The 23,427-nt window shown below is 35.4% G+C and overlaps 1 protein-coding gene and 3 long non-coding RNA genes across 4 annotated transcripts; all 4 read left to right on the top strand.

Annotated features, from left to right (window-relative positions):
- Positions 1-1,590: 1,590 nt before the first annotated feature.
- Positions 1,591-4,554, top strand: LOC131024876 (uncharacterized). The gene is made up of 3 exons (XR_009102010.1): positions 1,591-1,858; positions 3,630-3,711; positions 4,308-4,554. It is a non-coding gene; the product is annotated as an uncharacterized LOC131024876 (long non-coding RNA).
- A 1,489-nt stretch (positions 4,555-6,043) lies between these two features.
- Positions 6,044-9,009, top strand: LOC131024875 (uncharacterized). The gene is made up of 3 exons (XR_009102009.1): positions 6,044-6,311; positions 8,085-8,166; positions 8,763-9,009. It is a non-coding gene; the product is annotated as an uncharacterized LOC131024875 (long non-coding RNA).
- A 1,489-nt stretch (positions 9,010-10,498) lies between these two features.
- On the top strand, positions 10,499-13,464 carry LOC131024874 (uncharacterized). Its single transcript, XR_009102008.1, has 3 exons — positions 10,499-10,766; positions 12,540-12,621; positions 13,218-13,464. It is a non-coding gene; the product is annotated as an uncharacterized LOC131024874 (long non-coding RNA).
- Positions 13,465-20,027: 6,563 nt separating this feature from the next.
- On the top strand, positions 20,028-22,791 carry LOC131024873 (probable phospholipid hydroperoxide glutathione peroxidase). Its single transcript, XM_057954424.1, has 6 exons — positions 20,028-20,441; positions 21,308-21,384; positions 21,514-21,575; positions 21,689-21,807; positions 21,884-22,051; positions 22,547-22,791. Exons 1-6 carry the CDS (start codon positions 20,175-20,177, stop codon positions 22,574-22,576), a joined length of 723 nt encoding a protein of 240 aa, XP_057810407.1. The 5' UTR covers positions 20,028-20,174; the 3' UTR covers positions 22,577-22,791.
- The last annotated feature ends 636 nt before the right edge of the window (positions 22,792-23,427 follow it).

The raw sequence follows: 23,427 nt of genomic DNA, 5'->3' as shown, positions 1-23,427 counted from the left end.
AAATGGATAATTTTATACTTAAAAGAGTGTGGTATAATTTTAAACCATCTTATAAGCAGTGAATAAATATACTCCATGTGTTAATAGGCGAAAGTACCCACTTTGATAACTTATCTATCAAAACTATTCACTTATATAATATATATACTCAATCTACCCAAAAGTAAAGTGGTGTTGGTAGGCTTGCATTGTTTTTTGTATTAGATAGATTGAGTATATTTATTATAAAAACATCTGTAGTGGCTTACACGATGAGTCTTACTCGAGTAAGCCACCCATCGAATAAGACTCATTCTCTTTTAAATCATGTAGGTGTATACACGCGTGAAAAAAAAAAAAGAGAAAAGAATGAAAAATTCGGAAATTCAAATGATTCGATCGTTGCCTATTTTTTGTTTTTAATTTTATTTTCTTTTGACTTCTTTTTATCTTATTTGACCGTTTGAATTTTTTTTTCTTTTTTTTCTATTTGACTGTTGCCTTGTTTTTTTTGTTGTTTATTTATTTGTTAATTTTCTTCTATAAATATGTACTTCATCCACCATTTATTCACCCACACAATTATCTCCATCACATCTCTCACACCATCTCAATTTTCTCTTCATCCTCTCTCTCAAAACCTTTAAAAAATGGATCCAAACAATTCCAACTATTACGACCCAAATTGGATCCCCGATCTCTCCGGTGACTACAATCTTGTTTTTTCGAGATTCAACTTGGGGGAGGAGACCCCACATGGCGAGGAGGAGGCACCGGCTGCCCACAGTGTGTCGAAGCCGAAGAAAGGCAGGCGGTGGAAGGCAATTGCCTACAAGTAAGGATGGCAATCGGGTACAACGGATACGGATAGTAACTATCCATACCCATACTCACGAACTAAATGGATAGTGGTTTTTAATCACGAAACTATCCATGGATATCAAATGGTATCCAAACCCGCCACCCGCGGATACCCGCTACCCGTCGGGTATTCGTCATCCGCTATCCGTCGAATACCTGCCACCCATTATCCGTCGAATACCCGCCACCCACTATCCGCCGGATATCCGCCACCCACTATCCATTGGATACCCGCGAAATAAAATTTAATTATAAATTTATAACAAATTTAACGGGTAATTGACGGGTATTTCACGGGTAATTGGCGGGTATTTTCGCGGATATTTTTCGTGGGTAAACGGGTTTCGCGGGTATGGATAGTAAGTATCCAAACCCATAGCCACGAACTAAATGTGTAACACCCCGCTTTTTCCTCGCTAAATTTAGAGTAATTTTGAACTTAGAAGTCATGATGATTCACGTCGGATATAAAGAAAATGAATTTATTTTAATTCCAACAAAAATGATTTACAAAAACATTTGTAAATTTAGTTATTAAATTTATATGCATTGCATATTTATTTATATTAAGCATTTAGCATCTACACGAGCTATTTATTTAAGCAAACACTGAACGATTATTACAGTTTTCATAGTACAACCCGGAAGACTTTTTATTTTATTCAATCACCTAATTTCTCCACCTAATTTCTCCACCCACTCTTCCACATCCACCTACTCTTCCACCACTACACTCTTTTTCCTCCACCACTACTCCCACTACTCCCACTACATCCACCTACACCCACTCTTTCCACCCACTTTACACTTCACTCTCGGCTCTCACTAAATCTCTCTCTATACTCTCTTTTCCTCCATTGATGTCCATTGAAGAAAGCTTAGAGAAGCTTCATCAAACACTACTATGAGATAATCCACCATCCAATCCAATCAAATACTATCATATCTCATCAAATTCAAGAAGCTAGAGCTAAGATCAAAGTTGGAGCAAAGTCTTGATCACCTTTTAAATCCTTGAGTAAGTGATCTTAGATTATTTATTTGATCATATTAATGATATGTGAGTGAGTATATGATCATGATTGAGCAAGGAAATCACCCAACTTATTTTTATGAAACTTTCGAAAATTAGGAGCTTGAAACCCTACGAATTTTGTTGTTTATTTTCTTGACTTGGCTTGAGTTATATGATGATGGATTTGAGTTTATGAGATGATCTAGATGATTAATGATGGATGAGATTGAAGCTTGAGGTTGAGAAGTGAAAAATGAAAAATGTTAGTTTGAGGAAGAAGATGATATATGTGTTTCTATATGTGATTTTGTTATATGATGTTGATTTGAAGATTTGAGTGGGTATATGATTTCTTGAGCATGCTATGATGTTAAGTGATGGTTTAGATTGATGATTAGAAGTGATGAAATGAGTTTTGGGATGAGTTGTTGTTGAGAATTATGATGTTATATTCAAGTTAGAGATATTATTAAGATATATAAGTTTTAAATACAAATTGGAGAATTTCGTAGGTCTACTGACCTACTGTGATCGATGGTTTGTCCATGTCTAATAGCTTTGAAAATTTTATAGCAAGTTTCTACATGAGTATTGAGTACCCTAGTAAAATTTCAAGCTATTTCAATTTCGTTTGATATTTCTTTAAAATGCAAAACCTAAACTGCACATTACCACCGAGAATTTCAGAGAACAGTGGAAAGAGTCATTCATTTCAGTAGCTTCCTGTGTGATATAGATTTCCAAATTTTTATGGTATTAACCTTATTGTGTTATCTAGATATCCACCAAATTTGAGCCCAGTTTGACAACGTTTACTATTTTCAAAAATCAAAGTTTTCGATTGCTCAAAACTGCCGAATATGGTAGATCGTGGTAAAAACGTCATATCTCTCAAACCACTTGGAGTTTTCGCCTCTACTTTTTTTTATATGAAACTAGACTCGAAGATCTTTCTTTTGGTATGAGTCTCGAGTCCAGGAGATGTCAGAGTCAGAACAGATTAAATTTTGAAGTTGAACCAGTGTAAAAACAGAGCATGTTTTAATGATGTTTGATTGTGATTCTTATGTGCCTTATGTGATTGTGTTGCCTATGTGTTTGAATTTTCACTAAATTATTTTAGTGAATTTAAATCTCTTGATTTAAATTTTAATATTTAAGGTTGGGACTATTTATTTTAAATGAGGTCCGTTCTTTTATTTAATTTATTGATGGACTTTAAAAATGAAAACAAATTTTGGGATTAAACCCTCATTTTTATAATATTTCAAGGCTTTTTGAGTATGGATTTTAAATGGTTAAAATGTTTTATTTCATCTCAATGGATTTTAAAATGTTTTATTATTTATAAATGAATAATGGAATTTCTTATTTATTTACATGAAAAAAAATGAAATGTATAGAATGTTATAAAAATGGTGCATGATTTCTTTTATGTTCATGTGAACTTGTGATTTTAATGATACTAAACTTGAGGATTTTATTTCTTTCTGTTTATTGTTTACGTGATTAAGTGATATTATGTGGTTAGTCACGAGGTTATGTTGGTTTTCGATTGTCTTTAATGGAACGAATTATGGATGCTAGAACCCTAAAACACTAAAAGAAAATCGAGTAAGGATATTGTTGGTGTCCTTAACTCAAGAAATTTAGTTTTCAAGTATTTATTCTTTAAATTTGAAAACCCGGCGTGATGAATCAAGTATGTTTAGTACATCCACAAATACATTAAGATTAGTTTCATGAGACCTATTAAGGATAGAATTTCTTGTAGGCTTTGTGATGACCAGGAGGATTAGCGCTACTTTTCCAAGACAGGTTTATATGTGTATGATCTTCAGGCTTTGCCTATCCAGGTGGGCTTACTTTCCAAATGTACAAAGTATGATTGAGTTATTAAGCTCTAAATGTTTTCAATGAAATGCAAATTGTTTATTTAATGTAATGAAAACTGTTTATCCAATAAAATATTTTGTGCACTCTGCTCTGTTTAAGGCTCGCATAAGTTAATCGATCGAGGTTCTCTTATGACCTAACACGTTGTTTGAGAATTGTGTACACCTATTAGCTGACTCGGTGGGTTGATCTCCATTCGGGCACTAATCATGTATGAGGCGTTATAAGGGTGCTCGACGGGATGTGTTCCGGAGCATTGGGTCCCAAATGGGAACTTGACTGGGTTACGCCCTCAGATCAAGTAAAGCGGGAGATATGGATCCGTCGGTGGCTAAAAGGTCCGGGATCACAGCGAGTAACAGAAAGGGAGTGTGACATGTGCGCACAAATGAAAAATGTTTTAACATGCTTAGAAGTTATTTCATTTTAAAACCTTCTAAGTCATGTCAAGTATAATTGGATAAACTGCTCTTACGAAAATATGAAATGTTTATGAAAATGCATGCCCACTAAGTACATTAGTACTTAGCCCAAAAATACTTTCAAATGTTTTCAGGTTGGCTGGCTGGTGCTGACGGGACGGAGCTGAGGCTAGAGTTAAAATTCATATGTTAGACTTCCGCTGTAGCAATTACTCTTATACATCTTTTGTTTTCTCAACTTAAGATGACTTCATGTCGAGCTTAAATTTGAAATTCTAGTTTTATGCTAATGAATGTTGGTTGTCAGAAACATGAAACAAAACTTGTGATCCAAAGGGGCATAGCCCGACTTTCTATCCTATTTTGGGTTTTAACGAGGTATTTCCTTGTTTATTTCTATGAATTATTCACACCTCGATTATATTTATTCCTTCAAGAATTGGGGTGTGACAGAATGGTATCAGAGCATGAGTTTCCTTTCATGTCTCTGATAACCATAAGTTTTTGATGTCGAGTCTAGAATAGTATCTCTAGACTTCTAAGAATGTCAGTAGCCCTCAGCTCGCCGTCACACTGCCGCAACAAAGGTATGATAATAGTTTCAAAAATATACATATATGTATTTCAGATGTTATGAAAGTTTTCAAGAAAATGTGCGCCTTATGTTTATGATGTTATGTGAACTGCAAATTATTCTTCATGTTGTTATTTTGGGTCTTCGACTCATATAACTAAGCTCAATGTCGTGTTTGGGACAACCCGAGCCCTTAACGAATCAATGTATGTATGTATGTATGTATGGTCGAGTTAGATTCCTTGAATCTTTCCGGCATAAGCAAAGTTTTTCATGAAAGGGACATTTAATGTCCATATGACTCAAAATTTCAAAGAAAGCAAATATATGTATGTATGTATGCATGTATGAATGATGAGAAAGTTTTATGTTATCATTTTAGGTTCACTGCCTATATGATTAGAATGATGAGTTCTTTTACAAACCGTTTGAGAACCACCCAATAATGCCTTATGAATGTTAGTCGTGACAGCACCACTAGAACGGCATAGAATGGACTTATATGGTACCAATGATTATGATTGAAGTACTTAGAAGTAAGTGCTTTAAGTTAAAAGTTGACTTAGAGCTTTATAAAGAGATAAGAAGTTGACATGAATGGGGGCGAAGCTCCCATTTGACTGAGTGACTCGCCGTGCTGGGTCTGGCCAGCCCACATGACTATGATCTCGGTGATTGTCAATTTAGTCATCCCAATGTATAGACTCTCACTATGTAGTTGTCACAATAAGATTTTGCTTCCATCACGATAAGCATAATATGATTAGAATGAGTTCGTTTGTCACCAGTTCTCGAGATTATAGACATGGTGTTCTTACAATTAGAAAGATGCGATAACAATCAAGCTATGTAGCCGCACTGATAGTGAAGTCTAGTATCCCAAACTAGATTACCCAGATATGCAATTTCGAGGACGAAATTTTTATAAGGAGGGAGGGATGTAACACCCCGCTTTTTCCTCGCTAAATTTAGAGTAATTTTGAACTTAGAAGTCATGATGATTCACGTCGGATATAAAGAAAATGAATTTATTTTAATTCCAACAAAAATGATTTACAAAAACATTTGTAAATTTAGTTATTAAATTTATATGCATTGCATATTTATTTATATTAAGCATTTAGCATCTACACGAGCTATTTATTTAAGCAAACACTGAACGATTATTACAGTTTTCATAGTACAACCCGGAAGACTTTTTATTTTATTCAATCACCTAATTTCTCCACCTAATTTCTCCACCCACTCTTCCACATCCACCTACTCTTCCACCACTACACTCTTTTTCCTCCACCACTACTCCCACTACTCCCACTACATCCACCTACACCCACTCTTTCCACCCACTTTACACTTCACTCTCGGCTCTCACTAAATCTCTCTCTATACTCTCTTTTCCTCCATTGATGTCCATTGAAGAAAGCTTAGAGAAGCTTCATCAAACACTACTATGAGATAATCCACCATCCAATCCAATCAAATACTATCATATCTCATCAAATTCAAGAAGCTAGAGCTAAGATCAAAGTTGGAGCAAAGTCTTGATCACCTTTTAAATCCTTGAGTAAGTGATCTTAGATTATTTATTTGATCATATTAATGATATGTGAGTGAGTATATGATCATGATTGAGCAAGGAAATCACCCAACTTATTTTTATGAAACTTTCGAAAATTAGGAGCTTGAAACCCTACGAATTTTGTTGTTTATTTTCTTGACTTGGCTTGAGTTATATGATGATGGATTTGAGTTTATGAGATGATCTAGATGATTAATGATGGATGAGATTGAAGCTTGAGGTTGAGAAGTGAAAAATGAAAAATGTTAGTTTGAGGAAGAAGATGATATATATGTGTTTCTATATGTGATTTTGTTATATGATGTTGATTTGAAGATTTGAGTGGGTATATGATTTCTTGAGCATGCTATGATGTTAAGTGATGGTTTAGATTGATGATTAGAAGTGATGAAATGAGTTTTGGGATGAGTTGTTGTTGAGAATTATGATGTTATATTCAAGTTAGAGATATTATTAAGATATATAAGTTTTAAATACAAATTGGAGAATTTCGTAGGTCTACTGACCTACTGTGATCGATGGTTTGTCCATGTCTAATAGCTTTGAAAATTTTATAGCAAGTTTCTACATGAGTATTGAGTACCCTAGTAAAATTTCAAGCTATTTCAATTTCGTTTGATATTTCTTTAAAATGCAAAACCTAAACTGCACATTACCACCGAGAATTTCAGAGAACAGTGGAAAGAGTCATTCATTTCAGTAGCTTCCTGTGTGATATAGATTTCCAAATTTTTATGGTATTAACCTTATTGTGTTATCTAGATATCCACCAAATTTGAGCCCAGTTTGACAACGTTTACTATTTTCAAAAATCAAAGTTTTCGATTGCTCAAAACTGCCGAATATGGTAGATCGTGGTAAAAACGTCATATCTCTCAAACCACTTGGAGTTTTCGCCTCTACTTTTTTTTATATGAAACTAGACTCGAAGATCTTTCTTTTGGTATGAGTCTCGAGTCCAGGAGATGTCAGAGTCAGAACAGATTAAATTTTGAAGTTGAACCAGTGTAAAAACAGAGCATGTTTTAATGATGTTTGATTGTGATTCTTATGTGCCTTATGTGATTGTGTTGCCTATGTGTTTGAATTTTCACTAAATTATTTTAGTGAATTTAAATCTCTTGATTTAAATTTTAATATTTAAGGTTGGGACTATTTATTTTAAATGAGGTCCGTTCTTTTATTTAATTTATTGATGGACTTTAAAAATGAAAACAAATTTTGGGATTAAACCCTCATTTTTATAATATTTCAAGGCTTTTTGAGTATGGATTTTAAATGGTTAAAATGTTTTATTTCATCTCAATGGATTTTAAAATGTTTTATTATTTATAAATGAATAATGGAATTTCTTATTTATTTACATGAAAAAAAATGAAATGTATAGAATGTTATAAAAATGGTGCATGATTTCTTTTATGTTCATGTGAACTTGTGATTTTAATGATACTAAACTTGAGGATTTTATTTCTTTCTGTTTATTGTTTACGTGATTAAGTGATATTATGTGGTTAGTCACGAGGTTATGTTGGTTTTCGATTGTCTTTAATGGAACGAATTATGGATGCTAGAACCCTAAAACACTAAAAGAAAATCGAGTAAGGATATTGTTGGTGTCCTTAACTCAAGAAATTTAGTTTTCAAGTATTTATTCTTTAAATTTGAAAACCCGGCGTGATGAATCAAGTATGTTTAGTACATCCACAAATACATTAAGATTAGTTTCATGAGACCTATTAAGGATAGAATTTCTTGTAGGCTTTGTGATGACCAGGAGGATTAGCGCTACTTTTCCAAGACAGGTTTATATGTGTATGATCTTCAGGCTTTGCCTATCCAGGTGGGCTTACTTTCCAAATGTACAAAGTATGATTGAGTTATTAAGCTCTAAATGTTTTCAATGAAATGCAAATTGTTTATTTAATGTAATGAAAACTGTTTATCCAATAAAATATTTTGTGCACTCTGCTCTGTTTAAGGCTCGCATAAGTTAATCGATCGAGGTTCTCTTATGACCTAACACGTTGTTTGAGAATTGTGTACACCTATTAGCTGACTCGGTGGGTTGATCTCCATTCGGGCACTAATCATGTATGAGGCGTTATAAGGGTGCTCGACGGGATGTGTTCCGGAGCATTGGGTCCCAAATGGGAACTTGACTGGGTTACGCCCTCAGATCAAGTAAAGCGGGAGATATGGATCCGTCGGTGGCTAAAAGGTCCGGGATCACAGCGAGTAACAGAAAGGGAGTGTGACATGTGCGCACAAATGAAAAATGTTTTAACATGCTTAGAAGTTATTTCATTTTAAAACCTTCTAAGTCATGTCAAGTATAATTGGATAAACTGCTCTTACGAAAATATGAAATGTTTATGAAAATGCATGCCCACTAAGTACATTAGTACTTAGCCCAAAAATACTTTCAAATGTTTTCAGGTTGGCTGGCTGGTGCTGACGGGACGGAGCTGAGGCTAGAGTTAAAATTCATATGTTAGACTTCCGCTGTAGCAATTACTCTTATACATCTTTTGTTTTCTCAACTTAAGATGACTTCATGTCGAGCTTAAATTTGAAATTCTAGTTTTATGCTAATGAATGTTGGTTGTCAGAAACATGAAACAAAACTTGTGATCCAAAGGGGCATAGCCCGACTTTCTATCCTATTTTGGGTTTTAACGAGGTATTTCCTTGTTTATTTCTATGAATTATTCACACCTCGATTATATTTATTCCTTCAAGAATTGGGGTGTGACAGAATGGTATCAGAGCATGAGTTTCCTTTCATGTCTCTGATAACCATAAGTTTTTGATGTCGAGTCTAGAATAGTATCTCTAGACTTCTAAGAATGTCAGTAGCCCTCAGCTCGCCGTCACACTGCCGCAACAAAGGTATGATAATAGTTTCAAAAATATACATATATGTATTTCAGATGTTATGAAAGTTTTCAAGAAAATGTGCGCCTTATGTTTATGATGTTATGTGAACTGCAAATTATTCTTCATGTTGTTATTTTGGGTCTTCGACTCATATAACTAAGCTCAATGTCGTGTTTGGGACAACCCGAGCCCTTAACGAATCAATGTATGTATGTATGTATGTATGGTCGAGTTAGATTCCTTGAATCTTTCCGGCATAAGCAAAGTTTTTCATGAAAGGGACATTTAATGTCCATATGACTCAAAATTTCAAAGAAAGCAAATATATGTATGTATGTATGCATGTATGAATGATGAGAAAGTTTTATGTTATCATTTTAGGTTCACTGCCTATATGATTAGAATGATGAGTTCTTTTACAAACCGTTTGAGAACCACCCAATAATGCCTTATGAATGTTAGTCGTGACAGCACCACTAGAACGGCATAGAATGGACTTATATGGTACCAATGATTATGATTGAAGTACTTAGAAGTAAGTGCTTTAAGTTAAAAGTTGACTTAGAGCTTTATAAAGAGATAAGAAGTTGACATGAATGGGGGCGAAGCTCCCATTTGACTGAGTGACTCGCCGTGCTGGGTCTGGCCAGCCCACATGACTATGATCTCGGTGATTGTCAATTTAGTCATCCCAATGTATAGACTCTCACTATGTAGTTGTCACAATAAGATTTTGCTTCCATCACGATAAGCATAATATGATTAGAATGAGTTCGTTTGTCACCAGTTCTCGAGATTATAGACATGGTGTTCTTACAATTAGAAAGATGCGATAACAATCAAGCTATGTAGCCGCACTGATAGTGAAGTCTAGTATCCCAAACTAGATTACCCAGATATGCAATTTCGAGGACGAAATTTTTATAAGGAGGGAGGGATGTAACACCCCGCTTTTTCCTCGCTAAATTTAGAGTAATTTTGAACTTAGAAGTCATGATGATTCACGTCGGATATAAAGAAAATGAATTTATTTTAATTCCAACAAAAATGATTTACAAAAACATTTGTAAATTTAGTTATTAAATTTATATGCATTGCATATTTATTTATATTAAGCATTTAGCATCTACACGAGCTATTTATTTAAGCAAACACTGAACGATTATTACAGTTTTCATAGTACAACCCGGAAGACTTTTTATTTTATTCAATCACCTAATTTCTCCACCTAATTTCTCCACCCACTCTTCCACATCCACCTACTCTTCCACCACTACACTCTTTTTCCTCCACCACTACTCCCACTACTCCCACTACATCCACCTACACCCACTCTTTCCACCCACTTTACACTTCACTCTCGGCTCTCACTAAATCTCTCTCTATACTCTCTTTTCCTCCATTGATGTCCATTGAAGAAAGCTTAGAGAAGCTTCATCAAACACTACTATGAGATAATCCACCATCCAATCCAATCAAATACTATCATATCTCATCAAATTCAAGAAGCTAGAGCTAAGATCAAAGTTGGAGCAAAGTCTTGATCACCTTTTAAATCCTTGAGTAAGTGATCTTAGATTATTTATTTGATCATATTAATGATATGTGAGTGAGTATATGATCATGATTGAGCAAGGAAATCACCCAACTTATTTTTATGAAACTTTCGAAAATTAGGAGCTTGAAACCCTACGAATTTTGTTGTTTATTTTCTTGACTTGGCTTGAGTTATATGATGATGGATTTGAGTTTATGAGATGATCTAGATGATTAATGATGGATGAGATTGAAGCTTGAGGTTGAGAAGTGAAAAATGAAAAATGTTAGTTTGAGGAAGAAGATGATATATATGTGTTTCTATATGTGATTTTGTTATATGATGTTGATTTGAAGATTTGAGTGGGTATATGATTTCTTGAGCATGCTATGATGTTAAGTGATGGTTTAGATTGATGATTAGAAGTGATGAAATGAGTTTTGGGATGAGTTGTTGTTGAGAATTATGATGTTATATTCAAGTTAGAGATATTATTAAGATATATAAGTTTTAAATACAAATTGGAGAATTTCGTAGGTCTACTGACCTACTGTGATCGATGGTTTGTCCATGTCTAATAGCTTTGAAAATTTTATAGCAAGTTTCTACATGAGTATTGAGTACCCTAGTAAAATTTCAAGCTATTTCAATTTCGTTTGATATTTCTTTAAAATGCAAAACCTAAACTGCACATTACCACCGAGAATTTCAGAGAACAGTGGAAAGAGTCATTCATTTCAGTAGCTTCCTGTGTGATATAGATTTCCAAATTTTTATGGTATTAACCTTATTGTGTTATCTAGATATCCACCAAATTTGAGCCCAGTTTGACAACGTTTACTATTTTCAAAAATCAAAGTTTTCGATTGCTCAAAACTGCCGAATATGGTAGATCGTGGTAAAAACGTCATATCTCTCAAACCACTTGGAGTTTTCGCCTCTACTTTTTTTTATATGAAACTAGACTCGAAGATCTTTCTTTTGGTATGAGTCTCGAGTCCAGGAGATGTCAGAGTCAGAACAGATTAAATTTTGAAGTTGAACCAGTGTAAAAACAGAGCATGTTTTAATGATGTTTGATTGTGATTCTTATGTGCCTTATGTGATTGTGTTGCCTATGTGTTTGAATTTTCACTAAATTATTTTAGTGAATTTAAATCTCTTGATTTAAATTTTAATATTTAAGGTTGGGACTATTTATTTTAAATGAGGTCCGTTCTTTTATTTAATTTATTGATGGACTTTAAAAATGAAAACAAATTTTGGGATTAAACCCTCATTTTTATAATATTTCAAGGCTTTTTGAGTATGGATTTTAAATGGTTAAAATGTTTTATTTCATCTCAATGGATTTTAAAATGTTTTATTATTTATAAATGAATAATGGAATTTCTTATTTATTTACATGAAAAAAAATGAAATGTATAGAATGTTATAAAAATGGTGCATGATTTCTTTTATGTTCATGTGAACTTGTGATTTTAATGATACTAAACTTGAGGATTTTATTTCTTTCTGTTTATTGTTTACGTGATTAAGTGATATTATGTGGTTAGTCACGAGGTTATGTTGGTTTTCGATTGTCTTTAATGGAACGAATTATGGATGCTAGAACCCTAAAACACTAAAAGAAAATCGAGTAAGGATATTGTTGGTGTCCTTAACTCAAGAAATTTAGTTTTCAAGTATTTATTCTTTAAATTTGAAAACCCGGCGTGATGAATCAAGTATGTTTAGTACATCCACAAATACATTAAGATTAGTTTCATGAGACCTATTAAGGATAGAATTTCTTGTAGGCTTTGTGATGACCAGGAGGATTAGCGCTACTTTTCCAAGACAGGTTTATATGTGTATGATCTTCAGGCTTTGCCTATCCAGGTGGGCTTACTTTCCAAATGTACAAAGTATGATTGAGTTATTAAGCTCTAAATGTTTTCAATGAAATGCAAATTGTTTATTTAATGTAATGAAAACTGTTTATCCAATAAAATATTTTGTGCACTCTGCTCTGTTTAAGGCTCGCATAAGTTAATCGATCGAGGTTCTCTTATGACCTAACACGTTGTTTGAGAATTGTGTACACCTATTAGCTGACTCGGTGGGTTGATCTCCATTCGGGCACTAATCATGTATGAGGCGTTATAAGGGTGCTCGACGGGATGTGTTCCGGAGCATTGGGTCCCAAATGGGAACTTGACTGGGTTACGCCCTCAGATCAAGTAAAGCGGGAGATATGGATCCGTCGGTGGCTAAAAGGTCCGGGATCACAGCGAGTAACAGAAAGGGAGTGTGACATGTGCGCACAAATGAAAAATGTTTTAACATGCTTAGAAGTTATTTCATTTTAAAACCTTCTAAGTCATGTCAAGTATAATTGGATAAACTGCTCTTACGAAAATATGAAATGTTTATGAAAATGCATGCCCACTAAGTACATTAGTACTTAGCCCAAAAATACTTTCAAATGTTTTCAGGTTGGCTGGCTGGTGCTGACGGGACGGAGCTGAGGCTAGAGTTAAAATTCATATGTTAGACTTCCGCTGTAGCAATTACTCTTATACATCTTTTGTTTTCTCAACTTAAGATGACTTCATGTCGAGCTTAAATTTGAAATTCTAGTTTTATGCTAATGAATGTTGGTTGTCAGAAACATGAAACAAAACTTGTGATCCAAAGGGGCATAGCCCGACTTTCTATCCTATTTTGGGTTTTAACGAGGTATTTCCTTGTTTATTTCTATGAATTATTCACACCTCGATTATATTTATTCCTTCAAGAATTGGGGTGTGACAAAATGGATAGTGAATTGCAACCACGAAACTGTCTGTGGATATCAAATGCCTCTCAAACCCACCCTAATAGGTTCGGGTTTTCGCGGGTATCCATTACCCGCGGGTAAATTGCCATCCCTACCTACAAGGAGAAGGCGCCGACTCCGGCGGTGGAGGAAGGGAGGGTCCACGTCATACCTACACCCAAGAAGAGACAGACCTTATCATCAGAATTTGGGGGGAGGAGACAAACGGCGCCATCCGAGGTGTCGACCAAAATGGGGAAGATCCACGATGATCGAATGATGGAGCTGTACGACATAAAGAATGCCCTCAAGAGGGAGATCCACAACGATCGAATCATCTTCATTACTTCCGACATGACTCCGGAGCAGCTAGAATGGCACAAAGAACGGGTGGCGACGATTCTAGCTCAGAGAAGGGGAGTGGAAACTAGATAATTTTTTTTAAGTAGTTTTTGATTATGTCTTTAGATATTTTTTATGTAATTTGTAGGTTTTTTTAAATTAATGCAATTTTAATTTTAAGTAATTGTGTTATTTAAATTTGTGCAAATAAAGTTAAATGAAAAATACAAAAATCAAAACTAAAAATATAAAGTAAGAGAATGAGTCATTCCACTGTGGGCTCCTTACTCATAAGTGGTCACCTACTCTATAGAGTAAGGAGCTTACTCAACCACTATGGATACTCTAAGGATAGATAGTTTTGATAGATAAGTTATGAAAGTGGGTAGTTTAAATTCTCGCCCTAAATATATTATCCTTCAAACCATAGAATTTAAATATATTATCCTTCAAACCAAATAAGATACTCCCTTCGTCCACGATTTAATGCCCCACTTTGGTGTGGGCACGGAGACTAATAAAGCTGAAAAATGTGATGTGGATGAAATATAAGGGTAGTTGACTAAAGTGATAAAGATAGTTGACTAAAGTGATAAATGTGTTGTGAGTGGGTCCACTAGTGATAAAGTGTAGTAAATATAGAATATAAAAATGATAAAGTATTTTAAGGTGGGTCCATTAGTGTCAAAGGGTAGTAAATATAGGAAAAGAACAAGAGTAAAATGGTATAATAAGGCATTAAATTTTGGACAGATTTTTAAAGGCAAGTAGAACATTAAATTATGGACGGAGGGAGTATAAAACTAAAAAATATGGTACCCATTTTAAATGATAAATTTATACCTCATTATATTATTCATCCATTTAAAGGGATAAAAGGCAAATACACCTTAAAATTGTGGGGATATTGAGAAACAAACAACTATCGAAGTAAAGGGGCGTCTCACTACTTTTACTAAAATATTGTATATATTGATATAACTAACCCAATCAAACAAATTAATTTTATGCTGATAAAATACCAGTACAACCTTAATTAGAATTGAGCTCTACACTATGTACATCCTTAACAATAATAGGAGCAAACATATTTATCCTCCCCAAGGAAAGAAGAAAAGAGGGAATAAAATAATACTCCATTCGTCCTTCAAACATCTTTTTTTATATATATATATATTTTGGTCTGTTCTTAAAAATAAAGATATGTCAAAATTCTTCGTTCTGGTGCGAGTAGCAACGATTCGGAGATAGAAATTGATTTGTCTTTTTAAGAATCCATAGAGATGGGGAATCGATCTCGTCAGAATTTATTTACATTGCCCTAAATTCGATTTAATATTCGCTAGAACGTATTATAGTCCTATTTACTGAGCTCTGAGCTCCTATAGCTTCCCCCCTTCCGTACTACAAAAATGGAGGAGTCAGACTTTGCTATAAGAGGAAGGAAAGCCTCAAGAAGAGATAGCCCAACCTCTTTGTTTTGTTTGAAGCTTTGCCAGGAAGCTTTAGCTTCCTTTAATGCTGCCCGGCCGTAGCTGAAGTGATTTGAGGGCATCAGATTGTAAAAGAAAACTCTATTTTGTGTGGGCTAGGTCGTTGCGCTCCTGCCACCTGTTGTCAAAGTAGGTTGATGGGCAAGCCCCCGCCTGTCGCAATGGTGTAGGGCGTCAGAGGTCCCTGTGGCCAACTCGAAGGGGCTGAAGTTATCTATTATTATTACTCTTATAATTTTTACTTTTTGTGAGACTTATTCTCTACTCATCAAATACACAATTACTTTTTATTAAAATTCGTAATTTAGAAGGATGTTTGAGGGATGGAGTATTAGAGCATCCACTATGGTGCTACCCATAGTGGATGCCACTAGGGGTGGTAAAACGGTTCCGGTTAATCGGTTTTAACTGTAACCGAACCGAAAATCGGTTTTTTCGGTTCGGTTCGGTTATCGGTTAGTGTGTTCATCACTAATCGGTTAATCAGTTTAACCGGTCCGTTAACCGGTTAAACCGATTAACTGGTTTATTTTATATTAAATTAATTAATTTATATTTTAATATTTTAATTTAAATAATACATTAATATTTCAAGTATCTATAATTTTTTTTTTGTTCCAAATTATCATAAGTTATGAATTGGTACAGTGGATAAGACCTTATTATTTCTTTCAAAGGTCAAGAGTTCAAATCCTATTGCACACATTCTACAAATATGAATTTTTTTAAATAAAAATCAGTTAATTCGGTTAACCGATTAACCGGTTTACCAGCCCTAGATGCCACATGTGTGCCACCTCATCTACTACCTCCTTTTTCAACTACCCCATATTTTCTCCACTATAGCACTACCTCACTTTTAACTATTCATGGACCCCACTATCATTATTATTTTACAAATATATTTGTGTATTTAATTTGTATTATATTTTATTTTAATAAAATTAATATAATTATATGAATAAATTAATTATTTAAATACTATAATTTAAAATTAATATAATTATACGAATAAATTATTTTATTTAAATGATAACATACAATTTTAAAATTAATATAATTATGCTAACAAAAATTAAAATTCAAACGCGCATTTTATTGAAAATTAATTTCTTACAACACACAACTAAAATTAAAAACATAAATTTAAATACACACAACATATTAATTTAAATACCAAATGACAAACTCAAAAAAAATTAATTATGACACTAATCATCGCTGAATCGCACCCACACGTGCTCAACTAGATCGGATCGAAGTTGGTGATGTATTGTTTTGTCGCGTACTCTAGCACCCCTTCTGAGGTACTCGTTGAATCCTTCTACCGAACCACGGTTTATTTCCTCTGCAATATTGTTGCTCGACTACTTGGTTCGTCTTCAACCCATTGACTTGCCATTTCCCCTTCATCTTCAATTATCATATTATGTAAAATAATGCAAGCATACATAATGTCAGTGATGTTTTCTTTATACCATGGGATTGTTAGGATATATTTGAGGATTAGGCATATTTGGCCACGAGAAATTTGTAAAATTGGAACGAACGTTTGAATTTTGAGAAGGATTGTCAGAATTTTGAGAATGGAAACTTGAATTTTGAGAAGCAGAATTTGATCCATAGGGATCAAACCAATTTGGAAATCCACTCATGATGTTCTTGAAATTTTTCGAGAAACAAGAAAATAGAGAGTTGTGCAAGAAAGATATGAAAATATGGTGTTATTTATAGGAAAAAAATATGGTTTTTACAAATTTAGCCGTTATTTATTTCAACGTTATAATCTAAAAATTTGACTGTTGTTCATTTGCCCGTTACTTTTTGTAGCTTTATGTAGTAGATTTTTCAAAAAAAATTATTAAAAAGATTAATTTTCAAAAGTTTTAATATTAATCAGTTTTTTTTTTAACATCTAATATTTATTTAATATAAAAGAACTAAGAAAAAGACAACAAAAATAAAAGAATACATGCACAATTGGAAACAAGAATTAAAAAAAAAAGGAAACGAAAGTGTTGTGGCCCAGCTGCCTTTTCGCCGTATTTGTTGACCAGCCGCACAGTGGGCGCGTGCATTGCACGCGCTCCAACTGTGTGCGCTGAGGTCGAGCGTCTCTCCACTCGCGCGTCGCCCAAAGCCTTGTGGTCCCCACCGCGTCAGCCAAGCACCAGCTTCTTCTGCAGGTACCCATTTCTTCCTTGGTACCCCAATTTTTGGCTCCACTATGGTAGAACGGGGTAGCATGATTGCCACTAGAGATGGCAATGGATTCGAGACCCGGTCCAGATTCGTGGATCCAGACCCTTTTTTCAGTTTTGGACCTTGCAAAATTTGGACCCGGCGGATCTGGACCGGATCTGGACCACTCTCTAAAAAATTGGATTCGGATCTGGAGTAGTTGATATAAAACCCAGATCCGGTCCAAATCCGCTCCATGGACCCAGTTATATTTAAATATATAATATTTTTATTTTTAATTCTCCATCCCTAAGCTCATTTTTATATTTTTTTTTTCTTTTCTTGTTTATTGTTTTGATAAGTAAAATGTATCTATTTGATGAAAACGCAATATATATACAGATGAATTGATAGTTCTAATTGCAAGTGAAACTAAGCACGAAACATGTTTATGCACTTTAGCACCTGTGGCTAGAGTAAACCTAGGAGAGAGTAGTAAACTAGTAATCATGGAAGTAAACAAGCTGATCTTACAATTGACAATTAGAAGATAGTTAAAAGTAATTTGATGTAGGAAATATATTTAAGTATTGCTTATTCGAAATGTTAATTTTAGTCACAATTATTTTAGAAAAGAAAATAATATGGATTCGGGTCTGGACGATCTAATGGATCTGGGTCTGGATCCTAATTTTTTGGATCCAATGGATCTGGACCTGATATGGATCTAAGTAAAAAAATATGAATCTGGATCTGGACCAAGCAGGATCCAGTCCAGATCCGGCCCATTGCCATCCCTAATTGCCACATGGACAAGGAACCTCCCCATAGTGGAGGTCCTTAGAGCACCCGCAACGCTCTACTCGATCGCCTTACTCGAGTAAGGCGTTGCAGGGTGACCTTACTGGAGGCCTGCTCGAAGACTCGAGTATACACGAAGGGGGAGAGAGATATGGCGGGTGCAATGCACGCGCCTTAAATAAAAAAAAAATAAAAAAAAAATAACAAATTTTGAATTTTGAAAAAAAAATGGCTGTTGTATTTTCTTGGAATTTGGTCCTTGACCGTTCAATTTTTTTTTCCTTCTCCTCTTTAAAAACCCTTCTCTTCCATTTCTCATCACATTTTCTTCCTCTACAATTTTCTTTCTTCCTTTACAATTTCCTTCATCTTATTTCTTCATCTTTCCTTTTCATGGATCCACACAACCCTTACTATGATCCTAATTGGTGCCCCGATCTCTCCGCCGATTATCACCCCGATATGGGGGGAATCAACTTGGAGGAGACCCCAACAAGTGCCGAGGATGCCCCAGCAAGTGCCGAGGAAAGTGCCTCCAAACCAAAGAAAGGCGGCTGAAGGAAGGAAATCGCCCACAAAATCAAGCACGACAAGCCAGCGACGGAATAAAGGCTCCGTCATACTTATCTTCCCGAGCATACGGATCTCATCGTCCAAGTTTGGGCGGAGGAGACGAACGACGCCATCCGTGGGACGGATCAAACGGGGAAGGCGTATTGGGGACGGATCCGCGACCGTGTCAACCCCATCATCGGTGTCGAGCTTAAAATCCGGCAAATTCAAGGCCACTGGGCCCGAGTGAGCGCGGATGTGCGTCTCTGGGAAGCTATTTGGGTGGAGACGTGCAACAATTGGCCTTCCGGCCATTCTGATGATATGCTCCGTGACAAGGCACAAATCGTCTTCAAGGCTCGAAGCCCACAAAAGGCCGCATTCAACTTTTGGAACGCGTGGAAAGTTCTCCGGAATAATTCGAAGTTCAAGTCGATGTACCTCGCCGGAGACGTGCATGCCTCCAAGAGGACAAAGACTACGGAAGAGGGCGGTTTTACCACCTCGGCGTCGGGAGAGGAGATCTCCTCTTCCCGGCCCATTGGCAACAAGGCGGCGAAGGCGACGGCGAAGACGGCGAAGGGGAAGGGGAATGCGTCGGCGTTGCAGATGAGCTCAGAGCCTCCACCCGAAATAGTGGAGAGGTTGGACAGGTCAGACCAATAGATGAGGGCATTCACCGCCCAGTACACCAGGAGGAACGATATCAAGAAGAGTGAGCTCGATATGCAGCTCCTCAACACGGATACAACGCACAAAGGGCATTGCACGCGTCCATGGTCGCCGACGTGCTCAAGCGTCGTGGTCTAGACTAGGATTTTAATTATGTAATTTTAATGATGTTTTAGGTGTTTTTAATTTTTATGTAATTTTTAATGATGTTTTAGGTGTTTTTATTTTTTATGTAATTTTTAATGATGTTTTAGTTTAATTGCGTTTTTAACTATTAGAAAAATATGTTATTTAAATTTGAGTAAAATTATTTTAAATGAAAAGCATAAAAATTAAAATTAAAAAAAATAAATAAGCTATCAAGTAATCCCAATGCATCACTACTTACTCAATGTGGTCCTTCACTATAAGTAGGTAGTTTGGATAGGGGGAGAGAGTGTGCTGATCAATGGAACACGTGGCAGTTGTATTCCCCATTCCAAACAAACAAGGAAACACGAGACATCCGATCCACCACGTCCACGAGACCCACATTTCTGTTACCAAACTACTGCGTCCAAAATCCACACACTCAGCGTGTTCCGGCCTCGCCAATGGCTTCCATGTCCTTCTCTTCAGTCTTCTCAGCGCCGCTGCAGAGTTTAGCTCTCAATAAACAGCACCTCCCCTCCAATTCCGTGCTGGCGTTTCTCGAATCGTCGAATTGGTCGAGTCTCAGCTCTTCGAAATCCACGTTTCTTCGAGATGGCTTCCCCGTTTTATCCCCGATTCTATCTGGCTTCTCTTTCAAATCCCGATCGTTCGCCTCTGTTTACGCCAGAGCTGCTACGGGGAAGACCATTCATGATTTCAGTGTCAAGGTAACTTATTACCCCTCTCTATCTCCCTCTCCCTCACACACACACGCACAAGCACACTTGTTTCTTTTTTTACTTATTTCAGTTGTGGTTTTGAGTTTAGTTATGTTTGATTGGTGTTGAATTATGAAGGAAACGCTGACATTAGATTTCAGGAAGTGAACAGTTAAAACGAAGTAGAATATGAAATTGAAGTTTATTGATGTAGTGTTTCTTGCCAATTAAGTGCTTAGAAATAGCATTGATTAGCTAAATTCAGTGTTTGATTGGCCTGATTTTGTGCCTACTATTTTCTACTTATTTGTCGAAGTTGATTTAGTTTTTATTCAGCTCGAATGTTGTAGACTTGTAGTTGAAACTGTTCCCTAGTTTTTGTATTCAAGTGTACAAATTATCTAAATTTTCATTGATCTTCAATTCATGGGGTAACGATATTTAGCTTCTTTTGGTTTTCCATTCCTTTGTCTAGTGAATTAGGCGTTTAGCACAAGGAGTTGTTCGTACTTCTCTGCTGTTGAAAATATTAGTGATTTGTGACTAGGAGGATTAACCTCGTGGCACTTCAAAATCGAACCTAATCCATTTTATTCAGGCTTTCGATGAATAACTTTGAATCGTTAAATCTTAAACATTGATAACTTCCTTTCTGAAATCATGTCAGTAAAGAAATGATATACTGTTGCTTAGTATCAATCTCATTCGGACTCTATACCTCACTTGACAAATTTGCAGCATTTGAAGTCTTATTATGCAATTTTCCAGTTAGATAGATGATTGACGGCATTTATGTCTACAATATTTTTGCTCATATTAGAGATAATAGGGATAAAATCATAAAAGTAATCACAAACTGCTCTCACTGAAAACAGGATATCGATGGGAAGGACGTTGCACTTAGCAAATTCAAAGGAAAAGTACTCTTAATAGTAAATGTTGCTTCAAGATGGTAATATCTTCTCCCTCTAATTTACTTGTATGATTATCAAATATGCTTGCAAATCTGACTTGTATCTCTAAGATGAAAATTTTTGTTGAATGCATGCCAACTGAACGTGGTTGATTGTTTTGGATTCAGTGGTTTGACGTCATCAAATTATACTGAGCTTTCTCATATATACGAAAAGTACAAAACTCAAGGTGAGATCATATCTCCATTGATCAGCATCACACTAATATTTCAAATATATCTAAAGCTTTTCCGATAGAGGATTATGTGAGGTCAATTTGCCAACATATGTATGATGATGCAGGACTCGAAATTTTGGCCTTCCCTTGTAATCAGTTTGGGGCCCAAGAGCCAGGATCGAATGAGGACATTAAGAATTTTGCTTGTACACGATTTAAAGCAGAATTCCCAATTTTCGATAAGGTAGGTTCCCCCCTCTTGGTACTGTTTGAGCAGAATATTAATTGTAGAATGGATTTCTAAAGTTTAGTTTGTGCAGGTTGATGTTAATGGACCAAATACAGCTCCGGTTTATCAATATTTGAAATCCAGCGCTGGAGGATTTCTAGGTGATTTAGTTAAATGGAATTTTGAGAAGTTCCTGGTGGACAAAAATGGCAAAGTAGTCGAAAGATATCCACCAACAACCTCCCCATTCCAAATAGAGGTAAAACTTCCTACACGAACAAATATCATCTGTTGTGTGCGTGTGTTGGCTTAGCGGTAGAGTGGTTAATGTCTAAGACCAATGTTTTCGAGCTCGAGTCCAAAACAAAGTTACTCCCTCCGTCCCAACTTAAATGATGCATATTCCTTTTTTAGCCGTCCCAACTAAAATGGTGCGTTTCTATTTTTGATAATAATTTTACACTACAAACAATATGGCCCCACACACATTTACACACTTTTATACTACAATCTTACTCTCCTTAAATCTCGTGCCTAAAAGAAGTGCATTATTTAAATTGGGATGGAGGGAGTATATTCTTTCAGCTCTTTTGTGTTTATTCTTATGAAAACTAAAGGATCGCATCAACTCTATAGTAAATTTACTATCAAAGAGCCTAGAAGATAATCAAGAAAATGAGAAATATTCCCTCTATAATCCATATGAAGTTGTAACAAAACTTGGCGTTAATCCATTTATGCTCTTTTTCCACAGAAGGACATCCAGAAGCTTCTTGCAGCATGAGTTCCACTTCCACCCACATATGTATAGCTTGCTATCCATCACGTGCACTGCACGTTTGAGCACTGTATTCTCTCTGACTCAATGCTCTATCACATATCGCTACTTTCGACTCATTTTTACAGTTTTGACACTTTTTTCAAACATTTTCAATAATGACTTTTGCTAGGTAACTATCTCGACAGCTCCATCCTTCTTAGTGAAATTTGTTTTTGAAATTGTTTTTCTGTTTGAAAATCTGGGCCAACTTTCGAAAGAAGCAACATATTTGACAACGGCATCTAATATTTGCGAAATTCGATAAATTTGTTTATGTTAAAATGTTTCTCTCTTTAAGTCTGTTAAAAACCTAACATTTGATATCGAGTCTAAACGATGAAAATTTGTTTGAAATCGAAATCTTGAGAAATCGGTTAAAATCAGGGATAATCGGTTAAAATCAGGGATAATCTTAATTGCAAACTATCAGAAGGTTTGACTATGCGAAAAAAATTATTTTACTATTATTGTCGAGATTCCTAATTCATTTGATGATGCAAATGGAAAACCAAATGCCCCGTCTATAAATTCCTTGCTAGATGGGGTAAACCGTTAATGACACAAAGATGATAAAATTTGAAATGTTAAGTGTAAACACAAATTTTTTTGTATTTCAATTTGATAAAATACAAAACGCGTTACAAAGATAATTTGATAGATTTGAGAATAGATTTATGCGGTTGCAATCTCTAGTTAATCCTCTGATTCTTCTCTTCCATTTGATTCTTGAACAAGCTCGAAGGTTCTTGAAATACTTGTTTTGGTGACGCCAATCCAAAGGACTTAAGTCGTGATTTTGGATTGAACGTTGAACT

Source organism: Salvia miltiorrhiza, chromosome 5 (genome assembly GCF_028751815.1).
Source record: "Salvia miltiorrhiza cultivar Shanhuang (shh) chromosome 5, IMPLAD_Smil_shh, whole genome shotgun sequence".
NCBI lineage: Eukaryota > Viridiplantae > Streptophyta > Magnoliopsida > Lamiales > Lamiaceae > Salvia > Salvia miltiorrhiza.
The sequence above is the reverse complement of the archived record's forward strand: the minus strand, read 5'-3'. Positions and strand labels throughout refer to the sequence as shown.

What these genes read in the sequence shown, in the direction of transcription:
- LOC131024873 (XM_057954424.1), top strand. Translation starts at nt 20,175, where the DNA reads ATGGCTTCCATGTCCTTCTCTTCAGTCTTCTCAGCGCCGCTGCAGAGT. An exon ending in GTAAATGTTGCTTCAAGATG is followed by an intron (nt 21,385 to 21,513) that starts GTAATATCTTCT and finishes TTTTGGATTCAG; the next exon opens with TGGTTTGACGTCATCAAATT. An exon ending in CCTCCCCATTCCAAATAGAG is followed by an intron (nt 22,052 to 22,546) that starts GTAAAACTTCCT and finishes CTTTTTCCACAG; the next exon opens with AAGGACATCCAGAAGCTTCT.